The 26,469-nt window shown below is 48.5% G+C and overlaps 1 protein-coding gene across 5 annotated transcripts in view; it reads right to left on the bottom strand.

Annotated features, from left to right (window-relative positions):
• PIK3CD (phosphatidylinositol-4,5-bisphosphate 3-kinase catalytic subunit delta) overlaps positions 1–26,469 on the bottom strand; it is a 49,253-nt gene that overhangs the window by 10,167 nt on the left and 12,617 nt on the right. The window contains exons 1-15 of one of the 5 annotated variants that reach the window (XM_069874679.1): positions 19,934–20,118; positions 12,914–12,987; positions 12,386–12,549; positions 11,615–11,843; positions 10,631–10,860; positions 9,643–9,822; positions 8,691–8,840; positions 7,935–8,024; positions 6,588–6,809; positions 3,191–3,287; positions 2,759–2,889; positions 1,765–1,824; positions 1,386–1,553; positions 466–587; positions 167–310 (exon numbers count right to left, since the gene is read on the bottom strand). In XM_069874679.1, the coding sequence (XP_069730780.1) occupies positions 167–310; positions 466–587; positions 1,386–1,553; positions 1,765–1,824; positions 2,759–2,889; positions 3,191–3,287; positions 6,588–6,809; positions 7,935–8,024; positions 8,691–8,840; positions 9,643–9,822; positions 10,631–10,860; positions 11,615–11,843; positions 12,386–12,526 (1,964 nt within the window). In that variant the 5' untranslated portion in view covers positions 12,527–12,549; positions 12,914–12,987; positions 19,934–20,118. Of the gene's footprint in view, positions 1–166; positions 311–465; positions 588–1,385; positions 1,554–1,764; positions 1,825–2,758; positions 2,890–3,190; positions 3,288–6,587; positions 6,810–7,934; positions 8,025–8,690; positions 8,841–9,642; positions 9,823–10,630; positions 10,861–11,614; positions 11,844–12,385; positions 12,550–12,913; positions 12,988–13,562; positions 13,666–19,933; positions 20,119–26,469 lie in introns of those variants that run through there. The other 4 variants (XM_069874675.1, XM_069874678.1, XM_069874676.1 and 1 more) reach the window with 4 other exon arrangements.

Below are 26,469 nucleotides of genomic sequence, written 5' to 3'. Positions count from 1 at the left end.
CATCCTTTGATGAAAGTTAAAGGAGAGGCAATAGGCTTTAAATAACAATCCTGGCATTGATACATACAGACATACTTTCTGTCTCACTTCACAGAGCAATGAGGAAACCAGTAAATGCTGGTTTCACTTGATTACTGAGAAAAAGGCTAAAATAGTTGCTCTTTACCTCAGATGCCAGAAGAGGAAGTGGCCGATCTTGCGGTTGGATAACGCCCTGTCCAGCAGGAACTTGGTTAATTCACAGTCTAAGTAGGATTCATACTTAAGAACCTGGACGAGCTGTAGCAGGTATTGGAGCAATTCATGATCTCTGTGGACAGAAAGGAAAAAGAAAAGATAACCTTATCTTTACTGCAACAAAAGTACTTGTAAAGATGAGGCTGTCAGCCTTGTTCACAGCCCGCCTCGGCAGCCCTAAACATAAATAGAAAGGGGCTCTGCATATCCCTTGCGGATAATACTTACGTCAGCTTCTTTAATGAGTTGATAGCAAAGGAACCAACATAACGGTCAGGAAAGCTAAAATCCAGCAGCTCCAAGGCATTCAGGACAGGCAATTCTGGCCAGGTCTGAAGAAGTGAAATCATCTGTAAGGGGTAAAAAACAAGAGGCAAAATAAAAGGAACAAAATGTTTATGACGATGGATATAAATCTAAAATTCTACTATTGGAAAAGCAGCTCCTTTGTGGGGTTTAAACCCACTAACTTAGTCATGGTTTATCTCAGAGCAAGTTTGAAGACATTAGGTCAAAAAGCATCAGCCTACACTGTCTAGCGAGGCTGACAGGAGGAGCCATCCAAGTCCATGGCAGGTGACAGATGTGCTGTACCACTGTTAGAGGAATAAGCTCTGCGGGAAAAGCAGGAAAGGCGCTTTTCTGCAGCACAATAATGTAGACTAGAGAGGGACTTTTAAAAGATCCTGTCAGAGTTCTTGAAGTAAGGAGGGATGAGCAGCACAGAGACCGTCCCTAACTGACGTCCAACATTCTCAGTGGAAGAGATTCACTGTCCCCCTGAGACAGCTTGTGCTGATCTCTCACTACCGGCTAAGAATATTCAATCCAGATCCTATTTCTGCTGTGAATTAAACAGGTATTTTTCTTGCCTCCAGTTTCAAGAGGGAATAAGCAAGACCTTGTTGGTCTGTAACAAGGCTGGAACGGCACAGAGCCAAAGAGGGCCCAGGAGAGCCAAACCTCGACTCAGCTGGGTGTTCCTCATCATACATTCCTCTCCATTAAGTCTTCCTCAGCCTAAGTGATGCCAAACCTACCTGCGCAAGGGCATTATGAAACATCCCCTGCTAAGTTGGCCTCCCATATGCATCACAGGAATGCAGACACTGAAAAACAGATCAAAAAGGGAGCCCCAGCGTCCTCACCTGGGCAACGTCTTCATGCTTGTTCCACTTGGTGATGATAAGGAGCTTTGCCAAAGCTTGAGGGTACTGGTCCCGGATATCATATCTCATCTTCCACACCAGGTCTTTCTCATGCTCATATAGTTCAGTGTAGCTCCTCCGCTCCAGAATCTCCTTCAGTTGCAGCTTCTGCTCATGGGAATCACAGGAAAGAGCATATACAGGGCTCAGGGTCAACCCAGAAGAACTGCTCAGCCCAGATTGACCTTGTAGGACTGAGGCACGACCCAGTTTGGTGAAAAAAGCTGGTTGAGGTAGGGTGGAAACATACAACTCGATCTGTGAAACCAGTTTGCACATAGCCTGCAAATAGCTGAAAAACTGATGCCAGAAGACTCACCTCCTCAGGGTCTTCCAGTGCAGCACGGGGTTGTTCTCCATTCCTCCCCACCTCCAGCAGCTGGGACACAAATAAAGAATCTGAGAGAAGTTTCTCATTTCCCCTGTACTTCAGTTCACCATCGCTTCAGGCTTTTACACTGCATTCGAGGTCAGTCACTCGCCCCTCTGGGGAAGGGAATCGCACCTCCCACAGCCCAAGCGTAGGTAACGTACTCAGCAGGACTCGTCTGCTCAGAGCTGTAACCAAACTACCCATCGAGCCCCTTCCCTGGTGGTAACAGGAATGAAGGGATGAGTCCTTTCCCCGCAAAGGGCACCTCTATGCACCCCATACACTTTGTGAACGAGGGCTCTGGGTCACCGAGCTCCAGGCTAACAGGAGCCACTCCAGATTCCCAGAGTGGGTGTGCGTTTGCCAAGCAGACAGCGCTGCCCAAGCCTCCTAAGCACTGGCACGATCCGTTAAAGCTTCTGAGCCAGAACATGCATCATGGGGAAGCTCACGTGTATGGCCCTGGCAGAGCAGATTTCTGTTCTTTCCTGTAACGGGCACATTTCTTCTTCTACTTTAAGCGTCTGGCCAGTTACAGTGACAGATGGAAAATCCCAACACCACACGGCACGTTATCACTTCGGGCTGAAAGGGAGGGAGCTGCCTACTTTCACTCATTTCCGCATTTATTCCTCTTCCTTACTATAGAGCCTACAGCCACCTGCAGTTTAAAGGTGGCTCAGTTAAACCCATTTCTTTAAACAAACTCATCTATGAGAGCAGCTTCATATCAGGAATTCACAGCTCGGAGAAGTATCCACTCAACGGTCCATTAGTCACAAGAAAAAGTCAAATTTTCAATTAACAGTATCCATTCATTAAGTTTGTCTCTATCCAGGCCCTGTCAACAGCTGACCGAGAGACACGGACACTGGATGTTCCTGCACCAGCAAAACTAGGGGATTTCTGTGCCTCCCCAAAAAGTTTCCATGTCCCCTACCTGCTCAAACGATGGGTAGTACACAGGGTGTGACGCAACACTAGGGAAGCAGATGACCAAGGCTGCTGCGCTGTCTGTGTTGGGGTTGCACTGTACTGTGCCCATGGGGTTCAGAAGTTCCCCTTTCTCATCTGAAAAGCAAAGTACATAAATCCATGAATCCGAATCTGCTGAAACTTCGGTCCAGAGAGCAGAGCATAGGCTGCTTCCAGCTCCGTCACGGGACATTGCCTGGCCCTGAGCGACTCACTTCATTTTCCTGACCTCTCACAAGCAAAGCATACATAGAATCATAGAATCATGATCTTTAAGGTCCCTTCCAACTCAAACTATTCTACGATTGGACAGCAATACAGAGTGCAGGGTGTCTCCTGTCTTTGTGGTACAGCCTGAAGATGTGAAACGATGGAGTAGCTCTGTCTCCAGACATACCTGGAAAGGACGACCACATGTGCAAGCAGCACTCCCCCGTTTTCAGCTGGTCCTTATAGTCAAAGAGCATGACGTTCACCCAGGCGATGGGGCAGTCCTGCAAAGCAAAGAAGGAAGATCACCTGGGTGCTGTAACTGCAAAAGCTGGATGAAAAGAAGAGCTAACAAGAAAGTGAGATAACCCCTTGCAAAGCAAAGCCTTCACATGGCCAGGAATAAGAAGTTATATAGAAACATAGAATGAAAAAATGGTTTGGGTTGGAAGGAACCTCAAAAATTATCCAGTTCCAACCTCCCTGCCATGGACAGGGACACCTCCCACTGGATCAGGTTGCTTGAGGCCTCATCCAGCCTGGCCTTGAACACCTCCAACATATCCACGTCCTCCCTGGGCTGAGGACTCCAGAACTGAACACAGGACTTCCCACATAGTCTTGATCTTCCCCAAGTCTGCAAATTGCTACACAGAATTGCTACAGGCAGGTATTTTCCTATTTAAGAGTAAACAGGCACCCCCTTACCAAAGAGACATTGCCTGTCTGCTTGCCTTTTAAATTCTCGTAAAATCAGAGTACCAGATGGCATCAAATTCAGGTATTTGCTAAAACCTGGGGTCTTTTGTGTAGCACTGAATGGCATCAAACACTCATCACAAATACGCCTAAAACTTCATCACCCAAGATTTCGCTTGTTTCGTAGCTTTAAAGAGTTGAAGAATCTCATAAGTTTCTGGTGAAGCCTTGTAAGTCTACACTCAATGATATTTGGGAGAGCTATGATGTACACACTTCATATATTTCAGTTCGAGCGGAAGGAGAATAATTTTAATTTAGAAATTTATAAACAGGGAACACTGAGTTAGCATTACTTCAGAAAATGAGGCAAAGAATGCTAGATAGAACTGATAAGGGGAAGAAAAGTCTTGGCTCCTTTGTAGAACAACAAACACAAGCTATAGAAATAAAACTTTATACCAGCAACCCCAACCACACCCCCCAAAATGAAACACATCTGTAAGTCCAACCCAGTCACACGAGTCAGTCTCATTTTGGAGGTGGGAGACTCCAGCAAGTAAAGTGACTAGGACATGGCCGAGAAGCCATCTCCCTGCTCCGAGTTCCCCGTCACCAGAGCAGACAGACACATTCCACAAGTGACCTAAGATTTCCTGCAGTCGGGTTCCCCAAATGGAACAGTTTACTTCATAGAACAGTTTCAGCGATGCCATCATTTCGCTCGGCTGCTCAGAAAACATCAAGGCTTAAGCAGACACCAGCAGAGAAACCAAACTGCAAAGAGGTTGTGAGGCAAGATTCTAGTGAGATGCACTCACAAACAGTGCAATATTTGAAGGGAACCACAGCGAGACAACTCCTTGTTCCACTGAGACCTTCTAGAGAAGGCACCAGTCTTACCCCGACGGCACAACAAAGGACTTGCTGGAGGTAGCAAAGCCAGCATTTTCCTCTAATGCAACAAAATTAATCACTTCCAAGTGGCCTCTCACAAATGTCTGAGCTGATGTGATTGGGCTAAGTGTCTCCAGTAAAATCCCATTTGAGACATCAGCCTCTAGACCGTAGGGAAAAGCTAAAGAAAACATCACCAGCAGTAACCTTTTCTAACAGAGTAAATGACATTAAACCGCAGCGCAGAGCCTGCCAAAACACAAGGCAAGATGTTTGGTGGATAAGGTCCAGCAAAGCAACGATTCAGCATAGTAAGGACAGAAATATCTCCTGCATGACTTACAGAAACACTGAAAGCCAGCCCTCAGGGTGACATTAAACCTTCTGACTCACCCCAGTCAGTCTGCAAGCATGCCTGTTTTTGTGGTAGTAAATGATTTAGTCCCACCTATCTGCTCTGGACAGTATGAACAGACAAACAACATGCATGTAATTAACCTCCGAGTACGGTAAGCAAAGCAATGAAAAAGATTATTAATCAAAACTGAAAATCAGAGTGCGCTCTGACTGTAACCTCCTCTAACCGATCATTTTCAATCACATCTGGACACCTTCATCAGAGCTGCAGCTGGCCATGTGGAAAAATCCATTTCTGCAGAGCTCAGCTCCAGCAAATTTTGTGATTTTATATTAATAGCTCCTCAGAACGCATCCACCTTCCCCCAGTAGCTATGAAGGAGAGCCTCTTAACTCAGCTAACCAGCCTGGTCTTGTTTTGTCCATCAGAATAGCAAGGTTCCCTTCCGACTGCTCAAAACTGAAAACCGTCCCAGCGTGACCACAAAAATGCAGCCTGTGCATGAATCAGATATTCTGTTCGACACAAGCCTCCAGCAGAGTTTGAGTTCTGCTGTTCTTAAGTAAAAAAAACAACAATAAAAAGGTTGATCCTAGTCCTGGCCTCAAACTGTTTCCAGTTTGCAGTCCTCAAACCAGAAGCTGGTCCACACAAGCAGGACTCATGAGTTGCCTGTTGCTCCCCAGATATTAATGCGCTGTAACCCCAAGAACTCTATTGATATCAACACAACAAAGCTCGGTGAACCTCTCAGCAATGAAAAGGAGCTGGCAGGACTGAGACTAAAGTCTAATCACATTTATCAGCCTCTCATTTCTCTGCACTCTAGTAAAAACGGTATGACTAATCGTCTCTTTAAAGCACAATAACAATGTTGTTTCGGCTGCAGGAACCATAATTTGCAGAGGAACAAATGTATTTGTTGCTCATTAAGAAAACTTCACATGCAAAGAGCTAGAGGCACCATGTTTAAGTTACAGCATCAGGAAACCAGCAATTCAATTACAGGCTGCACTTGGATCCATGTTTAATTACTGAATTATTAATGGACTAGAAGTTCTGGAACAGAGGTAAGGAAAGTGAGAAATAGCACAATATCCTCGATTCAGAAGCTTCCGGAGCGATTTAACACTACTCATCCTCAGTTTTTGCAGTAACCTTCAAGATTCTTCACTTTTACTTCACTTAAAGCTTTGCTGTAACCAGCGTTTATATTTCTCATCTTTTTCCTCCTTCTTAACTGTTAATTGCTCCACAGGGGATTTGTATGAAAGACCTTACTCGAAAGAAAATGCAACAGAGAAGGTGGTTTAACCTCAACTATGAAACAAGGAAGCTGTGGATCAGCAAAACAGACACTAACACAAACGATTCCTCTTTATGTGCATTCAGACACAGGGTATGTTTCTTAATGGTCTTTCTGGAGAAGAAATTACATTTAAACAACCTTTCCTACAGGCAGCCACTCCTCAGTTTCCTGTTCTTGCTGAAGAAATTACTGGCCATCATTCTGTAAGCTCTTTTATTAATAAAGCCTCCTTCTGAAAGCAAAGGGCATATGGTTTGGAGTGGTGTCCTGTGCCCTCCAGCACTGGCAAGGCTGACTCAGTTCCACACTGGCTTTACTTACAGCTTTCTTGGACTTCTTTTTGGTAGAACGCGCCTTCTTTGCTTTCTCGACAACGGCATAGAGGGCAAAGCAGAGCCGTGCCATACGGGGCAGATCACAGATGTTAATATCAAAATCCAGCCTCTGCTTCCACACTGGCTCTGAGCACACATTCACTTCAGAGCTCGAAACTGTCTTGCACAGCATCTCATTGCCATGAAAGAGTCCTGCTTGCACCACCAGCTGAGGGAAGGAGAAATGAAAGAACACCGTGAATCTACATAGGACTTGACCTGTTTGCTGGAGATAAATAATTAAGAAGAGGAATAGGACAGGGCATCCACTCCTCTGAACAGGAGGCCCTACTTCTATCTCTTTCCCGATTCATCTGGATGTCGAGTTCCTTAATCTTCCTATTTACTCAACTTCAGTAAGGGCATTGTTATCTTTTACTTTGTGCAGACTTGCAAGAGCTGCTTAATCATTGCAAAATGCTTGAGCAATCCACTGGTAAGAGCACTACAGTTTTCATCCTGTAAGGCCAGGCAGTATAAATACACACCAAACGTTGCTACCAAGAGGCTGCAAAAGCTCAGGAACCTGTCACGCTGAAAAAGCAGGGCAGGAACCAAGAGCTGCACAAGTGCTTATGCCAAAAAAAGGACCTGCTGAGCCGCACTGCAGTCTGCCAGATCGCAAGCTCATCCCCACCTTTATCTCTTATTACAGTGCTGCTGCCTGGGCTGAATCACAGGAACCCTCCCCAGGACAAGCTCCCTGGAAATGATGGGGCACTGGGCAGCAGAAATAACTATTTCATTGCCTGTTTCTTTATAAAGTCCTGTGCTGCAGAACACCCGTACATTCTTGTCCTGTTTCCTTCATTTCCCACAGTGCAGGCATTCTCCTTCTCCTGATTCACCTGCTCTGCCCTTCATGGCAAACACCTTGCAAATCCCAAGGCTTTGCTGCATCATGTTTTCTGTCTTAACTTTACCAGTCACCACGTCTCCCATTATTCTCTCTTCTCAGAGCTGAATTTCCCCTCCTCTGCTTTTTGCAGACTTCCCAGCCCCTCCCCACCACTGCCAAGCGCTATCACCACAGGGCAGCAGCTCTATTTGCTACTCAGAAACTTTTGCAGGGAAGTGTATCTAAGAAAGCATTGCTGGGCTGTTGACTAGTGAGTTCCCCTCCCCTTCCTGTTGTGCTGTAGTTTAGAAACTGCCCAAAGCCTGAATGAAGCATAACAGGGGATCACGTGAGATCAAGCTGTCAGCCCCTGCTTTCCTCACCGCACAAATAAGGCAGATGCAACTGTGAAAGCCAAAACACAAAACCAAAACCCCAGACTGAGTCAGTACCTACCTTCATCCGCTCATCTGCATTGACCTTGCTGCCTTGCACCAGCTCAACGTAGAAAGGCTGCTCTAAGGACCAGAGGGAACCGTAGTTCGGCTAGAAAGAGAAAAGGGTTCCGATCAGAAATAGACACAACAGAGTCTTCTCAAGCCAGTGCTAGACCTCATCTCTCATCACTGGATTTTTTTCTCCAATAAGAAAAGAGCGTTGCACTGCAGGTGGACAGAATCATAGAATCACAGAACCATAGAATCACCAGGTTGGAAGAGACCCACTGGATCATCGAGTCCAACCATTCCTATCAAACACTAAACCATGTCCCTCAGCACCTCGCCCACCCGTGCCTTAAACCCCTCCAGGGAAGGTGACTCAACCCCCTCCCTGGGCAGCCTCTGACAGTGCCCAATGACCCTTTCTGTGAAAATTTTTTCCTAACGTTCAGCCTAAACCTCCCCTGGTGGAGCTTGAGGTCATTCCCTCTCATCCTGTCCCCTGTCACTTGTTAGAAGAGGCCAGCATCCTCCTCTCCACAACCTCCTTTCAGGTAGTTGTAGAGAGCAATGAGGTCTCCCCTCAGCCTCCTCTTCTCCAGGCTAAAAGTCCGTGACAACCAGAGAAGTTTTGAAGGGAGCTGGAAGTTCCCAGTTCTTGACCCTAGCTAGGAACCTGCCCTGAGAGAGGCAGGGAGAACCAGCTGCTATTCCCAGACAAGATCAATGGATGATCTGAGGGTGACCCTGCTGGGTCACTGTCCCCTCTTACCCTTTTCTTCGGGAGCGGGGGAGGCTTGGCACTCATCTTTGGAGGGCTGGCGATACAGTTGGTTTGCTCATCTCTCATAGCAATGATAGTGGAGCAGTGGACCATGGTCAGGTGGGGTGTCAGGCCCTGGTGCAGGCAGCTGCGAATGTACTGCAAAGAGAGGGTCGAGCCAGCATGGGTAAAACGGAGCCAGGCAGGCAAGAACAGTCAAGCAAATCATAGAATCATAGAATAAACAGGTTGGAAGAGACCCACCGGATCATCGAGTCCAACCATTCCTATCAAACACTAACCCATGTCCCTCAGCACCTCGTCCACCCGTGCCTTAAACCCCTCCAGGGAAGGCGACTCAACCCCCTCCCTGGGCAGCCTTCAGAACCGGCTGAAGCAGAAATAGGTGGAAGGAGTAAGGAAAGGACACAGCAGCAATCCAAATTCAGTTTAAATTTATCTCCTCTTGCTTTATAAACCTGCAACTCACTGGACTCACGTTGCCAGAACTGAGAATACAAAATGCCTTTTATAGCTGGCATTTCATCAACGGACTCAAGTAGCTGCGTTAAGGGAAAGCACTGAGAAGGATTCAGCAATCCAAACAGCAGCCTGTCCTGCCAGGGGAATGCAGGATACAGGATTATTTGCCCACCTTTCAGGAAGGGAACTCTGAGGCCACCGTGCAAGCAATTAGACGTGTCCAGAACCATAGTCTATAACTGCATTTACATAACACTTGGTACCCAGGGGTGGGCTTAGATCACCAGCCCCCAAAAATATATAGATCTGTTAGGTTGCTAGAAGCATCCCATGCCCTAAGTAGCACCTGGGTCCTGACACTGACGTGTTGCATTCCTGTAAACAGCACTGCCTCCTTGGTGGAGAATAACACATCCCAGCCCAGCAAGAGGAGGCTATATGGGAGCAGACACGTTCATAAAGCAGATACAAGGCTCACCTGGAACTGGTAGAGGGGGTAGTTCCCATAAAGATATTCACATTTCCCATTCACTTGCAGGGTGTAGTCCTCCGGGTTCTCCACTGTCTCATGGCGGAAGACAGTCGCCTGCTTCTTGATGGCGTAGCTCATTAACGTGATGGGGAACTCCTTTGGGGAGATCTGGAAAGTGAAGCTCTCCTGCAATCCCAACAACACAGCAGACACTGTCAAATACCAGCAAAGGGCTTCAATGAGCATAAGGAGCAGCAGTAGCTCAGTGGATAGGTAACAACATTCCTGTTGCTGACAACAAAGAGAGGGACAGGAGGACAGTAGGGGTGTTTGCCAAACTGGACAGGAGCACGCTTCAGCAGCACAAGTGCAAGGCTGGAAATTTGCAACTTCAAGTCTATTTTAAGCAGAATCACCATTTTGTGTGTTTGCAAATCATTAAAAATCTTCCCACTGTCATTCTACCAGCAAGGCAGAGTGGGGCCTAGGGTCATCATGCTCAAACATATTGCTCTGGAAGTCCCTTCTCCCATTTGGGTGGCTCCTGCTTCATGCCCAGGCACAACATATACAAATCACGTTAACCAGGGGTCGCAGGTGAGAACAGGGACCTATGAGCAACACAGACCAACACCTGCACACAGCGCATGCTGAGCATGAGCTGAGCAGACTCTTGAGCTTCAAAAGAAATGCCACGTATTGGATTCTGTGCCCCTCTCCTACCCAAAACCAAAAACCTTTCCATCACCACATGTGCATGCAGCAACCTTAGCTATGAGCTAGCTGGCACATTCAGCACATGCTCAGGATGGGGAACAGCTCCCTTTTGGTTGAAGGTGCAGAATCTCCCTCCCAACCATCTTCACAAAGGAAGAATGAAGATGAACGCTGAATACATGGAAACACTTTCCAGGCACACGTTATTCTGTCTCCAAATGCCCAAAGGGAAACCACAAACCAATCAAACAGCATCACAAAAAAGTTTGTGCTTTACCCCGCCAGACTGAAACTTAACGTTGACGAAAATGTTCTTGGTGGGGTTATGTAGAGGGCCAGCCCCAAAGCCTTTGGTCATGGGCTCCAGCTGCAAGGGAAAGCTGTATTCCATCCAAGCTGCCCAGCTGAGCTGCTGCCGCTTTGCTGCCCTCTCCTCACAGAACTGGCACATTTTGGTGCGGAAATCGTTCACCTCTGGATCCTGCACAGAGTCGAACTCATGCAAACCTACATGGAGAGTAAGAGAGAAAAGCAAAATAAGCATCTGCACCCAGTGGGGAAAATGAGCCTTTGATAAGCAAGTGTCTGTGAAACAGTCTCCCTAAAAAGATGCTTAACATTTGGCCAAAAGGAGAAGGGTCAGTCAGGCTACCAGCAATCACTTATTACCTCCCAGTTCTGAAAGGGGGCCTACAGGAAAGCTGGGGAGGGGCTCTTTATCAGCAAGTGCAGGGATAGGACGGGGTGGTGGTGGTGGGGAACTTTTTAAGCTGAAAGAAGGGAGATTTAGATTAGATATCAGAAGGAAATGTTTCACAGTGAGGGTAGGAAAGCACTGGCCCAGGCTGCCCAGAGAAGTCGTGGCTGCCCCACCCCTGGAGGTGTTCAAGGCCAGGCTGGATGGGGCTTTGAGTGACCCGATCCAGTGGGAGGTGTCCCTGCCCATGGCAGGGGGGTTGGAACCAGACGATCTTTGAAGTCTCTTCCAACCCAAAATATTCTATGATTTACTACATGCAATTGCACTGACTCAACAACCATAGCTCACTGTCAGCAGGAAAGATCATCCTCCCTGGGTCTGCACATGCACTGTTCCCTTACCAGATCCACCAGAGACAAAACATGCTAATTTAGTTGCCTGCATAAGCAGGGCTCCATCATTATTCCACACGTAGGCAGGCAGTCTGGGACAAAACCACGTTTCACTTACAGCCAACACCCCTGCCACAGTCCTGGCGAGAGCAGTGATGGGGGAACTGACCTTTCCCAATGAGCAGGCTGATCTGGGAGTTAATAAGTTTCTTGACTCTGTCTCCTTCTCGAGCCACGAGCCGCAGTACTGGTAGAAAGGGCTGGATGTCACAAAGCCGCCGTTGCTCATCCTCCAGCTCCTGCTGTTCCGCTGTCTGGTTGATGCACGTGAAGACGTAAGCCTCAGGATCACTGAGCATATGGAACAGTGGCTCATTCTGGGCATGCTTCCACACCACCTGGGACAGATCAACAGCAAGGTGAAACTCTACTGCTAGAGCCTTGTCATCCTCTCGCTGTCACCCCACAACCTCACTCTCCTGAGGTACTCTGGTCAGCAAAGGGAACGCACAGCCAAACCTTCTCACAGCACTCCTACACCTGCAATTGCAGGCTGCTTTTCAGCCAAGTCTGGTGGCTCCAACTCACCCTGGATAGACTTCTTGGCAAGAAACTTTAACTGACTTTCAGTTCTTAGTTCTTGCCATTTGTTTCAGGCAAAGTAAATCTCTCAGCCTGAGTATTTAAATAATCTCCACCCAAACACCTCACAGTAAGCACCTACTGACTGCTAGCCTTGTAAAACAGAAGTATTACTCCCACTGGAAGCAAATTTGGGATAAGTAACTCGTCCCCAGTAGCATAAGATCCGTGACAAAAGCCAAGAACCCCTCTGAAGTCTTCTCAACACTGTCCAGTTCCCAGAGATCCTCTGCTCCCAGTGGATGGCAATTCCACATGATTAACTGTATCCCATTCCATCACTCTCATCCCAAGTTACCTGCTTGATGGTGCCCAGGCTAGCATTGCAGGACACAGAGAGGTTTAAGTATATGCCTGTGGGCAGCAGAAAGTCCACCTGGATGTTTTGGTTTTCCCCCTTGGACCAGAATTCCACAGGGCAGTAAATGCCTGGGGGCATCCTGCTCACTTCTTAGCTACCACCTGCAAGAAAAGAGGAAAAAAAAGTCTGTGGCTGTTGACTACGTAACATCTCCTCAGGGCTGTGTTGGGCTAAGCAGAAAGTTAACCTGCAAAGAGGACCTAAAGAAAGGAAGGTCAGTACATTCTCATAGCTTAGGAGAACGGGCACCTCAGTCAAATTTCCAGCCCAGTGCCTTTTAAGCCACTGAGGTGTTCTTGCTATAGAGTTTGCTTCTATTTCAATGCACCTTCTTCTAGACTGGGATTAATGTCTACATCTGTATTTGACAAAGAAATTGAAGAATTTTCTTCACTTGAGAATGAAGGCATGTCTTTGGATAGCTCATCTACAACTCAGCGGCCAAGAGAAACAGCGAGTCCCTACCCCTGGCTTTGTAAGGCAATCCTCAGACCACATGCTCCAGGCTCCACTTGGTTTTTCCAGAGCTCAGTTCCAGCCTGCAAGAGGGAGAAAGAGGTGTTGTTGGTTCTGAGTATGCATGTACTTTAAAAACATAACAAATAATACAAACAATAATGTATATTCCTCCTCTACAAGCATAGAAAAAAAGAAATCTAGGGCTGAGGCAATCAAAATATGTTTGTTGATGCAATCTGCCTCCTTTCACTTGGCAGGGCTCTACAATATATTCTCAGTACATCCAAAGAATGCAAATAAGAGAAAAAGAATTTGACTGCTATCAGGTACAAACTGTTGTTTTCAAACAGAGCGTAAATGCACATGAGAACAGCTGAAACAAAAAGCATTCAGCAAAAGCCTGTCGTACAGTTTCTTTCTTAAAGACATGTAATGCCAAAGTCAGAGAAGCCCTCATGCTCCATCTGTGTGCCCACAAACAGAGCATTGCAGCACTATAAAACTCCAGTTTCCTCCACAGAGTGTGATGTCCCCACATGCAGGAAGAGCTCAGAGCTGTCAGCATTAGCTCCTAGTAAGAGACAGGTAAGTGACTGTAACTCCCTTCAACCACCTCAGCAGAGAAAGCAGCTCACACAAAATCCCTCTCACTCACCAGAGAGTTTTTCCACCAGGTCAGCAGAGAAATGCGCCAGTAGTACAGCCCGGAGGGTTCTCACATAGCCATGGTTCGTAGCTGCTATGGAAACCAAAGCTTCTGCCTCCTCACTGGTTTTAAGTTCAGCCCAGCAGGTGCCCTGAGCAATTCTAACAGCGTCGCTAATCCTCACTTCATAAAACCAGTCCGGAACTGCCTCATCCACAACTTAAAATATGGTTTGACAGCTGTCAGACAGTGCACAAACTTAGAAAGAAACGGAGCGATGCACTGCTGAAGATTTGAGTCTCCCAAATCATGAAGTCCTGCTGGCAGCTCCTCGGGAGCCAGCCCTGTGCTTCAGTATGACAAGAAGCCCAGCATCTTATCTGCCAGTGCCTGGGGGCACGACGCTTGCCCATCCGCCGTGAGGTAAGGATTCCCAGAAATATGAGCTATGTTTTATCTGTCCTGCTTCCTCAGCGCACACGCCGTATCACACAGAGACCGGATACAGAGACCACAAAGCCACCCATGTGCCTTCAGAGGGAGGGAAGTAAAAGGGGGAGGAGGCAAGGTTTACAAGTTTGAATAAAGCAAAACAAGCTTGCCTTGTCTTCTGCTCATTAACAACAAAACCAGCAAGCTTCTGGAATATCTGCTACCTCAGCCTTTCCCAACGGCAACAAAAGCAGTGAACTACCAACCACTGACCAGCAGAGACAGAAAACACAGGAGTGGATGAGCTGCTTCCTTCTGCTGAGGATTTCTACCTGATGCCACATCCCATCAGATATGAATTACCTTATCTAAGCTACTAGGACTACAATGTCAAGTTCAAGTTGCCCAATACTTGTCTTTCCAAAGTCCCCGATTATCTCACTACATAGAGGGATTTTTTCAAAAAAACCGAGAGGATATTCCAAAGGAAGAATTACTCTAGACCTGCACTGCCTTCAACAATTTGTTTAAGAAGCCTCCCCCTTCTCATTGCTACATTCAGAATGCTTTACTAGCTAGACCTTAGCTCTGATTCAGTGTGATGTTTTGTACATGAAGCAAGCTCTGCATAGTTGAATATTCCTGCACTCCTCCCCCTTTCATCTTCCCTTTTGCCTTGGGAAACTTGAACAGAGTTCTCCAGGCTGTAACCTTGTTTACAGTGTCTTGACCTCATGAGTAAAAGTAATTTTGATTCCTTTTCCTCTGGGTCACTTTGCCATGTGTGGGTAGCCAAATACAGCATCACTTCTTTTTGTCAGGGTTTATGCTACTGGGGTTGTTTGGGTTATACTCTTTATCTTTCACTGTAGCAGGCTTTAAAAAAAAAGATTCTCCATTGAAGCTGGTAATTTTTTAAAAGCCCCAGAGCTGTTTGAGACTTTCAATCCAGTGAACAGATGGATTACAGTTAAAAAGTCTGTGTTGTGGTGGATTCTGACCTGCAGGTCTGGCAGCTGAGGGTTCAAATTAATCAACTCACACTTGACAGCAATTAGTTTACTGCACAACTTGCATCTTTCAAAGTCAGAGCAAGCATGGGCGAGATAGAAGTTTGTGTTTTAGTGGGATGCAAACCCACAGAACCAACCTCAAGCAGGTACACAGGCTATCAAAGAGCCCCGCTTGCCAACACCGGGCTGTAGCCACCCGCTTTCTACCATAAGACACCACCAATTCTCACTCTTCCAACTGCAATATACCCCAAAATATCTTCTTGTTAGAATACTTCCACATTCCTTCACCAACATCTTACTGTAATACTTCTTCCTCCCCCACCAGCCACATCTCACACAATCCTCAGATACTCCTTTCAAGAGAAAGGCAAGTACACTGCTCACTTCTGATTCCAAGAACGCCAGACAGCTTAGCAGGACAGGATGCACATGGTGCTTGGCACCCCAGGGGCTCAGAAGCAGAACAGAGAGCCAGAAAAAGCCACAAAGCTCTTGGTCTGCATCTGGTGCATACACACATTCCATCCAAGAGAGAGATATCTCCAGCCTGGCCAGCCAGCTGATCTCTTTGGGTGGCCAAATCACTCACAACAACATGTACACTCAAGCTAAAGAGTGGGCCAAGAGTATTGCTCTGCAAACTCCATGTACCCCTGAACTGGAGGTATGCACAGATCATTAAGGAAACCACAGAGCCTCAAAACATCCCTGGAGGTGTTCAAGGCCAGGTTGGATGAGCCTTGAGCAGCCTGATCTAGTGGGAGGTGTCCCTGCCCACAGCAGAGGGTTGGAACTGGATGATCTGTAAGGTCCCTTCCAACCCAAACTATTCTATGATTCTAAACACCTCCTCATTCATACCAGGCAGCAATTTTCCTCTGGGCCTGTTTGTACACAAGTCTGACCTAAAAACTGCCCCGTGGTAGGTTCCTTTTGGGCAGGACACCTGAGATCACGGGCTGTAAAGGCCTTCTACAAGCTATGTGATTGTAGTGACTCCAGGGAAGGGTACAGCACAGGCAGGAGGTGCAGGAGCAGTGCCTTGTTGGCAGCACCGCTGGCACAGCTGAGCACACAAAAACAAGATGCTGTTTGCTCAAAACATTATTCTATCGTTTCCTGAGATGGGCAGGGCCCCAGCTGCCCTAAAGAAAGAGCTGCTCTTCCTATCAAATGGAGACAGTAATAGAAGCTCTTCTCCCAAAACAATCAAACACGCTTGGTGGGAATCTCAGATCTTGCTAAGAAGTGCGGAGTGAGCGGCCACAACCCAATAGTGGGACAAACTGAAGTGTGTGAACTGGCTGATGTGCAGCTTGGGCTGTGACCACCATCTGTGTGAGGCCATCACAGCTGCTTCTTTCGGTCGGCAGATAAACAAGCTCTCAAACTGCAGGGCACAGTATTGTTTTGGACTTCTCAGAGCATGTAAAAGGAAGAGAAATGCCTGCTGTCACACAACACGGGTGACAAAGCATCAAGAATGCACCCAGTAATAGGTTTCCATGGGTTCAACACAAAGCTGTTCCCCACAATTCCCAGCAAATCTAAGTGTACTCTCCTTTTCACACACAGTTCTGCTCTGTAGAATACTTTTGTAAGGGGAAAGTAAAAATTGGTGCAAGACAGACTTTGTCAGGAATGAAATGCACGTGGACCTATTCCACATTGACCTCCGTCTCTGGTTCAGACCAGCCCAACAAGCAGCAAGAACTCCCAGTAATGGACAACTGCTCCATAATCCTTCGGTAATTTTGAGATGTAGAGTCATTTCCGAGTGAACCATCGGAGAGATGCATCTACTGGTACTAATAATTCTCTTGCTGCAAGTCATATGGGCAATGAACCCATCTTACAACGCTCAGACCTCCTCATCACTTGGCAGAAAAAGAGGTGGAAGAAAATAACCATGAGACAAAATTCCAGGCTTCAGATGAAAGCAAGACCTCAACTTCCTCTCCCCACGTTGCCTCAAGTCACCCTGCAGGAAAAGCACAGACTGCTTTGCCCTCCTTAAGGTAAGGCTAGTCCCAAGTAACAAGTGACAGGATGAGAAGAAATGGCCTCAAGTTACACCACAGGAGGTTTATATTTGATATTAGGAAAAATTTCTTTACTGAAAGAGTGGTGAAGTATCGGAACTGGCTGCTAAGGGAAGTGGTGGAGTTTCCATCCCTGGAGGTGTTCAAGACCAGGTTGGATGGGGCTTGGAGTCCCTGATCCAGTGGGAGGTGTCCCTGCCCACGGCAGGGGTGGGACTGGATGGGCTTTAAGGTCCCTTCCAACCCAAACTATTCTATGATTCTAAGACAGAAGTTGTTACTGGATGCCATATCACAAATCTAGGCACAACATCAGTAATAGGAGGCAACATATGTTTTGAGTTCACACACCCTGAGGAATACACAGTTGCACGTAAAGCAAATTTATGCAGAGTGTAACAGACACATTTGAAATTACCCAGTTGGTATTTAACAAGCCAGCAGCAGTAAACAGAAAACACGCTAACAGAAATTTCCTCTTATGCAGTTTATCATCAACCACACCTCTGCTGTTTACAACATACAACTGCTAATGAGAAGAAAAAAGAAAGACAAGAAAAAAAAGCAGCAAGCTAGCAAGATCACACATGGAGCAGCTTTCCACAACCCTCCATGAGGCTGCAGCCTTAGACAGACACGGAAGCTCTACCGCCCACGAGCACATTACAAAATTACTAAACCCCAGGACTACAAAAATATCTTTCAAGTTTATAAGAAACGAGTGGCACAGAGCTCACAGGTGATGTGTGTCGCGTGGGAGACAGCAGGAAGTTGCTTTTATTGCAGGCATCAGCCTGGCTGGGCGAGGAGACCACGTGAATTTTTATGTACACATGTGCTTGGCATCTTTACCACACAGTCAATACCCTCAGCAGGTTTCAAGCAACCTGAAGCTTTCACAGGCACAGACCCATTTAAGTGAGTGTTCTGAGGGTGTTTTAAGCTTGGACTTGCTTTCTTGGTGGGGCCCATGGGGTAAAATAGGTCCAACTGCACACTGCAAGCAAGTCATTTGAGCATTGACAGACTGTGAAATTAACCCACAACTGCCACTGGTTGCCCAGAGAAGTCATGGATGTCTCGTCCCTGGAGGTGTTCAGGGCCAGGTTGGATGGGGCTTTGAGCACAATAATCCTGTGAAAGATGTCCCTGCCCATGGCAGGAGGGTCGGAACTGGATGATCTTTAAGGCTTCTTCCAATCCAAACCATTTTATGCTCCTGTGATTCTACGAAGAGATGGGGAAAAGTCCCGTAGCAGGCAAGTATGTCAAATTGTGACTGGGGGGAGTTTTGTAGGGTACTCCCCCCTTGCAGGACTAGCTGGATACTCATATGCCAGCCCCTTAACTTCATCACACAGAAAAAAACATGCTATATCTGCTTCCTTTGTGGCATAAGGTAAAAAAATCCTGATTCAGGCCCCAATCTCTTTACATAGATGCAACCAACAGAAGCTCAGAGTAAGACCCTGCCCTCAAGAGCAACTCTGAGCCTCAACATTCAGTCAGCAGCAGCTTTTTATACCAGAATGGCTTTGCTTCTCGAATACCTGCTAACGTCATTCATTTTAGAGATTGCATTGATAGGATGGATCTTGCTCTCATATCAACAAAAGTGTTTGCTTTACAGGTTCCTGTAAAACATGGATCCGTGTCCCAATTGTGCTGTTAGGCCATCACTGCTCTCTTTCAGTTTCCCTGACTGTGTTGCACCTTCAGTACAGACCCGAGTTGCACCAGAGCTCTAATTGTCTCTGGTTCCTCTTTCAAGTGCAAGACTTGGCCCGCGAACTAGGTATAAAAGAATTAGGACCCCTTGCAAAGGCACAGAGAAGCATTCAAGTACGGAACAACCCCATACGTCAATGCTTTTGTATCCTCTGCTTTTGTATCCTCAGGGTTCATTTCCTCATAGCCTAGTTGAGAATATTCTAATCTCCTACATTTACCATAATGAGACTTCTACCTACCACCAAATAGAAAGGGTTTTGCATTTTATCAGCCTCTGGTTTGTACATTGATCTCTTCTATCCTGCCACACAATTCCCAGCCTCAGATTCATTCTTTCAAAAGCAGTTTAATGTTCATCCAGCTCTATATAGCAGACACATAATTACATTGGTTCGATAATGCCTTTTGTGAGAGATTTATAAGCCTCTGATTAATCATTTTTACTCCCTGTTTTGCTTACACAGACAAAAAGACTGAGTAGATGTACAACAGAATTTGCCCAGGATAACTAAGCAAGGGATGAAAATACACACACCTAACTCTTCAGGCCTCTAAAACACTAGAGAGCATCCCCTTCCCTACCAGAGGGGCTGATATAAACAAGCACTTACATAACAAAATCAGCATCTTCTCTGCCATCAGCAGAGAAGAATGTATTTTTCCACCTTCCAAGGAATTGTTCTTGCTGTTTGGAGACTGCAAGGATCAGGTTTGAAAAGCCACCGGACCTAAAGCATCCCTTGACTTGTGTCCTTCCCTTCTTGAAATAAAGGTTCCTTTACTTTGAGCATTTGTGTTGCTCAACGCCTGCCTTATACATGCACATCCCCATAAACAAGGCTCACAGAGAAAAGTAATGGGAAGCAGAACTACACTAATGTAATCTGAACTGGAGATAACCTTGTTTGTGTGCAGGGTGGATGATGAAAGGGGGTGTCAGCAAGGATAGAGATAGGAAAGCAGAATGTACACGTGGTGATAAAAGCAGGCTGCAGTTCCATGGGGCTCCCAGCTCCAGAGCAGCAAAAGGGAGAGCATCAGAGTGATAATCCATCATTCAACCTCAGCAGGACCTTAGATCCAACCACAAGTAATAGCCAGAGGGAGGGAAACAGCACAGGAAAAGTGACTTAAAAGAATTCGAAATGTAAAGCCATACCTCATTCTGGACGTTAAATAGTATTGCTAGAGAGAGGCAGAGGAACATCAGCGAGTAAGAAAAGCGTCTGGTGGGAGGACTTGAGAGCCTTGCTCTGGTGGAAACTTTCAAGCAGCCTTTTAGGCAAGTTCACAACCAATCAACTACACGTTCAGTGTTGTCTGAGGAAGCATCTAGTAGGAAAAAGTATATTTAGTGGTTAAAGCAAAAGCTTGAAAACTGACAGCTTGCAAAGTTCCATTCCCAATTGTTTGATGCGTGACTTCAAACAGCTAACTCCTCCGTGTTTCAGCTCTCTCGTAGGCACATGTACATCTCTCTAAGGGTGTTGCAATTCCTAAATGCTGGCAAAGTGGTTTGGGATCATAATACTCTATTACTGCTAACACAGGCACAGCCTGGGAGCTGGAGGAAGTTGTGATAAATGAAAGCTTCTGGCTGAAGACATTGCTGAAATTAGCCCTTTTCAGCTGCTCCCGCAAGTGGACGATACCAGAAACCCAAGTGTGTCTTGCTGATGAAAATGAAAAATAAGCCATACGCTCCTAATGAGCCCCCACCACTACATTCAGCTTTCTTTGCACCTGGAGCACACGCAGCCCGCTGAGCTTTGGCATCAAGAGAGCTCCGAAAGGCTTCCTCCTGCCCTGCCAAAACACACAATCCAACGCTAACCCGCAGCAGAAACACACACCGCTGTCTGCCACCAGCCTTGGCAGCACGGCCCCAGTGCCGGAGCAGCTGTGGACGGACAGATGATGCCAAGCACACACACATCTCTGGGGGACTCCGAACTGCGGAGGCAAGGTGCCGAGCGCCAGACCTTCCAGGTAAAGGGTGTCCCAAGGGACAGGGCACAGGACGAGAGGGAATGGCCTCAAGCTCTACATGGGGAGGTTCAGGCTGGACATTAGGAAAAAATGTTGCACAGAAAGGGTCACTGGGCGCTGGCAGAGGCTGCCCAGGGAGGGGGTTGAGTCACCTTCCCTGGAGGGGTTTAAGGGCCGGGTGGACGAGGTGCTGAGGGACATGGGTTAGTGATTGATGGGAATGGTTGGACTCGATGATCCAGTGGGTCTCTTCCAGCCTGGTGATTCTATGACTGGGAAGAAATCCCAGCACGACGAGGCCCCCGTGAGGGTCAGTGGGTGATGCGAGCGCCCTGGTTGGAGCTGACCTGCGATGCCATCCAGTTCTGAGGCAAAAAGAAGAGCGCCGGCACCCTCCTGCCTGCAAACTGGGAGCACCGGGGCCAGCACAGCTATTCCTGGGGGTGGGATACAGCTCCCAGGGGTGACCCCCCGAGCTGTGACAATCCACATCCAAGTCGCCGGCTGCCCAGCCTGAAAATCCCTGAAATTCCTGAAGCGGAGGCGCTTTTCCTTATGGATGACAAGGAAAGGCAAGGGAGGAGCGACGGCGCTTCGCCGCGAACGGCAAAGACAGAGAAGCCGAGGACGGGCTGAGCTCCCCCGGAGCCGGTGCGAGGGGCCGGCGGCTGCTCCCCGCTCCTCCCCCGCGACACCGAGGGTCCCCGGGCCCGTCCCGGGCCTCCCTCCCGGCTCCCCCGCCCCGCTCCCCGCTCACCTGCCGCCGCCGCTCCCGCTGCCGCCGCCGCTGAGCTCCGGCACCGCCCGGCGCCGCAGCGCCGCCCCCGGCCCCAAGCGGTACTGCACCCGGCCCCAAGCGGTACTGCACCCGGACAGACGGACGGACCCCGCAAAGGGACAGACAGACACACCCCTGCAAAGGGACAGATGGACGGACAGACAGATGCACCCCGCAAAGGGACAGTACCCGGACAGACGGACGAACCCCGCAAAGGGACAGACGGACAGACCCGCAAAAGGACAGACGGACGGACTCTGCAAAGGGACAGACGGACGGACAGACAGACGGACCCCGCAAAGGGACAGACGGACCCCACAAAGGGACAGTACGCAGACAGACGGACAGACCCGCAAAGGGACAGACAGACGGACAGACAGATGCACCCCGCAAAGGGACAGACAGGCAGATGGATGGACCCCGCAAAGGGACAGACGGACGGACCCGCAAAGGGACAGACGGACCTGCAAAGGGACAGACGGACGGACCCCGCAAAGGGACAGACGGACGGACCCACAAAGGGACAGACGGACCCGCAAAGGGACAGACGGACGGACCCGCAAAGGGACAGACGGACGGACCCGCAAAGGGACAGACGGACGGACCCCGCAAAGGGACAGACAGACAGATGGATGGACCCCGCAAAGGGACAGACAGACGGACAGACAGACAGACCCCGCAAAGGGACAGATGGATGGACCCCACAAAGGGACAGATGGACGGACAGACAGACAGACCCCGCAAAGGGACAGACAGACGGACCCCGCAAAGGGACAGATGGACGGACAGAGAGATGGACGGACCCCGCAAAGGGATAGACAGACGGACTAGCAAAGGGACAGATGGATGGACCCCGCAAAGGGACAGACAGACACACCGCCGCAAAGGGACAGATGGACGGGCCCCACAAAGGGACAGACGGATGGACAGACAGATGGACCCCGCAGAGGGACAGTACCCAGACAGACAGACGGACCCCGCAAAGGGACAGACAGACGGACCCACAAAGGGACAGACAGACGGACAGACAGACGGACCCCGCAGAGGCACGGCACCCGGACAGACAGATTGACCCGCACCGGGACAGCACCGGGACCACAGCAGGACATACAAACCCCACAAAGGGACAGACGGACCCCACAGCGGGACGGCACCGGGACCACAGCAGGACAGACGGACCCCGCAAAGGGACAGATGGACCCTCAGCAGCACGGCACCTGAGGACTGCAGTGGGACAGACGGACGCTGCCGCGGTACAGACGGACCACGCAACAGGGACACAGAGAGACCCACACCAGGACAGACGGACCCCGCAACAGGACACACGGAGACCCCGCAGAGGCAGGGGAGTGGGACACAGAGTCTCTGCTCCGGACAAGAAACTGGGACCCAGAGTCCCCACAGCGACGTGGTGGGCAGGGAACTGGCACCCAGAGTCCCCGCGCTGGCACAGGACAGAGACCCAGAGCGTCCGCACTGACACGGCGGGAGGGAAGCCAGGACCACAAGTCTCTGCAGCTGGCACGGTGTGCAAGGGACCAGGCATCTGAGTCATAGAATCATAGAAGAGTTCGGGTTGGAAGGGACCTTAAAGCCCATGCAGTTCTATCCCTGCCATGGGCAGGGACACCTCCCACTGCATCAGGGGCTCCAAGCCCCATCCAACCTGGCCTTGAACCCCTCCAGGGATGGGGCAGCCACAGCTTCCCTGGGCCACATGTTCCAGGGCCTCACCACCCTCACAGTGAAGAAATTCCTCCTTAGGTCTAGCCTAAGTCTGCCCCTCTCCAGTTTATCCCCATTGCCCCCAGTCCTATCACCACAAGCCTTTGTGAACAGTCCCTCCCCAGCATTCTCAATAGCCCCTTTCAGGTACTGGAAGGTCGCTCTAAGGTCTCCTCAGAGCCTTCTCTTCTCCAGGCTGAACAACCCCAACTCTCTCAGCCTGTCCTCGTATGGGAGGTTCTCCAGCCCTCACATCATCCTTGTAGCCTCCTCTGGACCTGTCCTAACAGCTCCATCTCCTCCTTATGCTGAGGATTCCAGAACCGGACACAACACTCCAGGTGAGGTCTCTCCAGAGAGGAACAGAGGGGCAGAATCCCCTCCCTGGCCCTGCTGCCCACGCTGCTTTGGATGCAGCCCAGGACGTGGTTGGTTTCTGGGCTGCGAGCGCACGTTGCCACCTCACGTCAAGCTTCTCATCCCCCAGCACCCCAAGTCCTTCTCCTCAGGGCTGCTCTCAGTCACATCATCCCCCTTCCTCTATTGAAGATGGGGATTGCCCCAACCCAGGTGTAGGACCTTGCAGTTTGCCTTGTTGAACCTTCTGAGGTTCTCACAGCCCCACTTCTCCAGCCTGTCCAGGTCCCTCTGGATGACATCCCTGCAGCAGGCACGGTGTGCAAGGAACCAGCACCCAAATCCCCACAGCAGGCGCGGCACGAGAGGAACCGCGCACCCACCTCCCTGCATGGCGCATCACCAACCCTGCACCATCCGTTCTGCACAGAGACCAGGGACTGCACGGCTGCAGCTGCACAACACACACCAGTAACCCTGCAGCAGGGACATCCCGTTGTGCTCCAGTAACCCAGCACTGCGCAGCACGTCACCTTTGTTTGCACAGGTCACTCCAGCTGGATCTGTGCAGCCCAGTGCATGCACAAGAGGCAACGTGACACCGCCACGAGACATCGGTCCTGGCAGCCAAGGACAGAAAACATCCAAAGCGTTTCACGCCTGACGCAGCTGACAATGTGCACGCAGCAGGGACACTGCTGGTAACACAGATGATAGCTCTATTACTGCCAGAGTTGAAGGACTTAGTGTAAGACACAATCTTAATTAGGCCCCAAATCCACAAATTTGGTCCAAAACACTCACAGAGGAGACTGAAAATGGTTTGGGAAACCATTTCCTTCCCTGGAAAGGGCTCCTTTCCCAACCTCAGCCACGCAACTGTTCTTCCATCATGTGGAAGCTTTGTGCACTAAGGATGGGGAGGACCCCGATTCCCAAAAGAGAGTCGAGTGATTTAAGGGATGAGAAGAAATGCCTGCACGGCAGGTACAGGAGGAGCAGGGGAGCAAGAGGTTGTAGCACACCTGGTGTTTCATTAGTGCCCATAATTATGAGAGTGAGGGGAACCAAGCACACCCTCGTATGCTGGATACCAAAGACACGAGGCTATCCACCCACTTTTTTTCTCCCCCATCCTGTTGTACAGGTCTGTTGGCTGAAGGGGAAACTCACTCAAGCAGCAAATCCTCATGCAAGGACCTATCCCACCAGAACCCCGAGATGCCACAAGGACTGGCCACTTCTCAGACCCCCCATGTGGCTGCTACCAGCCTTTTGCACAGAGCATCTCCCTGATTTGTCATGGAAAATTAGTGGTTCCAAAGCAGCAGCAGATGGGGATAAGAAATGTTTCCAATGTTCAAAGACAATCACTCTCCTCTGTCTCATTAAATTTTCAGCAGCAATTAGAAACCCGAAGACCATTTGCTTATTTGAAGAAAATATCTTTCTTCTCACACATCTCCTTTTGCATTTGAGAAGTGCCCACGGCACTTTGGGACAGGAATAATAAGAGGCTGTGGTCCTGGATTTGTACTTTTTAATTATTTCACTCCCACACATGGAAACAAACTGCCTTGGTACAGGACACGGTTAGTGTTAGTGTCCTGACTAGTCCTGCAATTTTACAACTCCTAGAATCATCACTTTTCCTGAAGCTTCTGCTACTGGAGGCATGTGATTAAGGTATAAATTCTCTTTTTTCCATGTTATAATCCAAGAAATGCTCATTATTCTTGCAATCTGACTCATTTTTTTTCCCCTAAACATTACTAGTTGGCAACGCAGATATCTTACCATCAGTACAAAGTGTGACTGTTGAAACATTCATTCTTCAACTCCATTTGAATCTACTATCATGTCTTAATGTGACCTTTTCAAACTCAGAAACCGTCTATTTTATATCATAGACCCTGACATATGTTGAGGATATTTTTAACAGACTGTTTACAGGAATTTGGGTTTCTCTTCTGCTATTTTTTTTCTTTCTCAACAGCTTTTCTATTCATCATCTCCAAGTTCCACATATAGGACTGCCCTGAACACTTATAGGACAATTTGTCCACATGACCTGTGAGAAATCAGACAACAGAAACTGTAGGGAAAGGAAAAAAGAACTGAAAGTCAGAAAAAGAATTGCAACCTGCTAGGCTAAAGATCCAAGGCCTCCAGGAATATCAGAAGGGAAGGGTCAGATAGTTGTTTTATGACCTCAAGTTGCACCAGAGGAGGTTCCGATTAGACATCAGGAAAAATTACTTCACCAAAAGGATTATCAGGTTGCCCAGGAAGGTGGTTGAGTCACCGTCCCTGGAGATATTTGAAGGTCAGGTGAATGAAGTGCTCAGGGATATGGTTTAGTAGTGGACAGGTATGGTTGGACTTGATCTCAAAGGTCTTTTCCAACCTAGTGATTCAACCTAGTGATTCTCAGCCCTAGCTGAGAAGGGCTGTTGGCATCCACATGTCATTATTTCACATGCATCCATCACCAGGCAGGTGTTGGACACACCAGTTCAAAAGACCATCTCCATGCCGTGCCAATTTAACCATAAAATGCTGAAAGGTTTACTTGGTATTCCCAGCTCTTAATTTCTTGTGTCACACACTGGGCCTGAGCTCCATGTCATTTATTCTGGTGAGTTTGCAGAAACACAGTTTCATGATTTTGCTGACCAGGGGTCAGCCTCATCTTGCTTGGTGAAGGATGCAGATCCCAGCCTGGTATTCATGACTATCACACTGCAGTCCAAGTTTTATGCGGGAGTCATTAGGAAAGTGCAGAGGAGAGAGGAACGATCACTTGTTGTATAATTACCAGGTCTGATCTGTGCCATGGGGACATG

Source organism: Phaenicophaeus curvirostris, chromosome 22 (assembly GCF_032191515.1).
Source record: "Phaenicophaeus curvirostris isolate KB17595 chromosome 22, BPBGC_Pcur_1.0, whole genome shotgun sequence".
In the NCBI taxonomy this organism is placed as follows: domain Eukaryota; kingdom Metazoa; phylum Chordata; class Aves; order Cuculiformes; family Cuculidae; genus Phaenicophaeus; species Phaenicophaeus curvirostris.
This window is presented reverse-complemented; position numbering and strand designations above follow the sequence as displayed.